General features: G+C 43.9%; 1 protein-coding gene across 1 annotated transcript; it reads right to left on the bottom strand.

The window, feature by feature from the left end:
* On the bottom strand, positions 1-1,247 carry LOC119358625 (probable thionin-2.3). The gene is made up of 3 exons (XM_037625092.1): positions 924-1,247; positions 601-660; positions 1-367 (listed from the first exon to the last, which is right to left on the bottom strand). The coding sequence occupies exons 1-3, from the start codon at positions 1,180-1,182 to the stop codon at positions 279-281; spliced, it is 408 nt and encodes a 135-aa protein (XP_037480989.1). The 5' UTR covers positions 1,183-1,247; the 3' UTR covers positions 1-278.
* Between the last annotated feature and the right edge of the window lie 276 nt (positions 1,248-1,523).

Genomic DNA, 1,523 nt, shown 5'->3' with positions numbered 1-1,523 from the left:
TGAAAAGGAAGAACAAAAATCAAGATGACTCGATAGAACAAAGCACCATAATAATTCGCAAACTAAACAAGATTTCACTAAAAGCATGTCGTCATCATGCCATTTGCCAAGGATACAACATAAAACATTTAACAAGAAATGATGATCGAGCACTATACATCCTCGCAGGAGGATGCATCATACAGCTCATGATCCTTATTGGATTTGGCACCAATTATTGAAGGCAACATAAACACTCCTTGGCGGGCTTGTCAGATGCAGCTCTTTGGCATAACTAGTTAAGCCGCGACGACTTGCGCAATTTCGGCATTGTTCTTGGTGCACAGATCGTGGCATCCACTAGTGCAGCGTTCCATGGCATCTTTCCCTACATCGGTATGAAAAAAATATATTAATTAGGTGATACATCATACATGCGAGCAATGAGTTATACAGGTGGGACTTTTACTAGTACTATGAGACTTCTGGGGGACTGATGCATGCATTTTGTTTGCTTATTGCTGGGTTATTGCATAGATATTTGTAGCAGCATGCGCACGTGATGGTGGGGGTTGGTGTTAGTGATAAACCAAGTGGCAACCAAGATCTCGAGAACCTTACCAGATGGAGTTACTTTGTTGCACAAGGAAGCCGTGCACCCCAGCTTGCAGTAGTTGACGGCTGATTCCCGGTAGGCAGCACAGCAGCGTATATGCAGGTAAATGTAAACAAGCAAAAATTAAATATATATCGATCCATCTCTTGCATAATATATATCCAAATGGAGCTCACAAGCTAGCTAGTAATTAAAAACAGGTTCCATCCATCCATCTCTTCTTCCTACCATCCACAATATAGTAGACAGATATAGAGTTGCAAGCAAGGGTGAATGCAAAACCGAATTAATATGTACGACGAAAAGAAGGGTCGGTCATTTCACATACCTTGCAGTGCTGTCTCTATATCTATAAAACCGGACTTGCATTCAAATCCAGCGGCGTCTGATATATAGCCATCAGAAGAACCGCAGCACTCTGAGACGGTGCTATCAGATTTTTCGCGGCACTTAAAATAGGTAGGGACGGAGTCTAGATGGCAACAACAGTGGGATGCTTGTACTTGCTGGGTTTGCTGGAGTGCCACAAGACCCACAACTACGAGCATCAACGCCAAGGTCTTGACATTGTTGCCTCTCATGGCCATGTTCAGTTCTTTCACACACACACGGTGATTGAAATGAATGACGCTGAGATGAGATGAAGCAACACCTTGGCATCGCCACTATTTATAGGAGATCTGGCTGGAGCGAGCTGGCCACGCATCTCAACTTGTAAGCTAGCACATGCGTGGTGTGCATGTGCTAGCTGCTCAATTACTCTGCTTCTTTATTCACACACACACAAAATTACTCTGCTCCATTGATCATTCTCTAACATTGTTGCTGCATCGGTGCGTGCGTGGTGTCATGTGTCATGTCGGTGGTTCAGCCGGCCAGCAGTCATAGAGGATCACATAAGATATAGTACATAGATATGCTGCATCGA

This window comes from Triticum dicoccoides, chromosome 1A (genome assembly GCF_002162155.2).
Source record: "Triticum dicoccoides isolate Atlit2015 ecotype Zavitan chromosome 1A, WEW_v2.0, whole genome shotgun sequence".
In the NCBI taxonomy this organism is placed as follows: Eukaryota; Viridiplantae; Streptophyta; class Magnoliopsida; order Poales; family Poaceae; genus Triticum; species Triticum dicoccoides.
The sequence above is the reverse complement of the archived record's forward strand: the minus strand, read 5'-3'. Positions and strand labels throughout refer to the sequence as shown.

Bases quoted from the DNA above. Each gene is read 5' to 3' on its own strand.
- LOC119358625 (XM_037625092.1), bottom strand. From the start codon at position 1,182: ATGGCCATGAGAGGCAACAATGTCAAGACCTTGGCGTTGATGCTCGTA. The intron at 661-923 runs GTATGTGAAATG...ACCGGGAATCAG, and splicing joins TATAGAGACAGCACTGCAAG to CCGTCAACTACTGCAAGCTG. The intron at 368-600 runs GTAAGGTTCTCG...ATACCGATGTAG, and splicing joins CAACAAAGTAACTCCATCTG to GGAAAGATGCCATGGAACGC.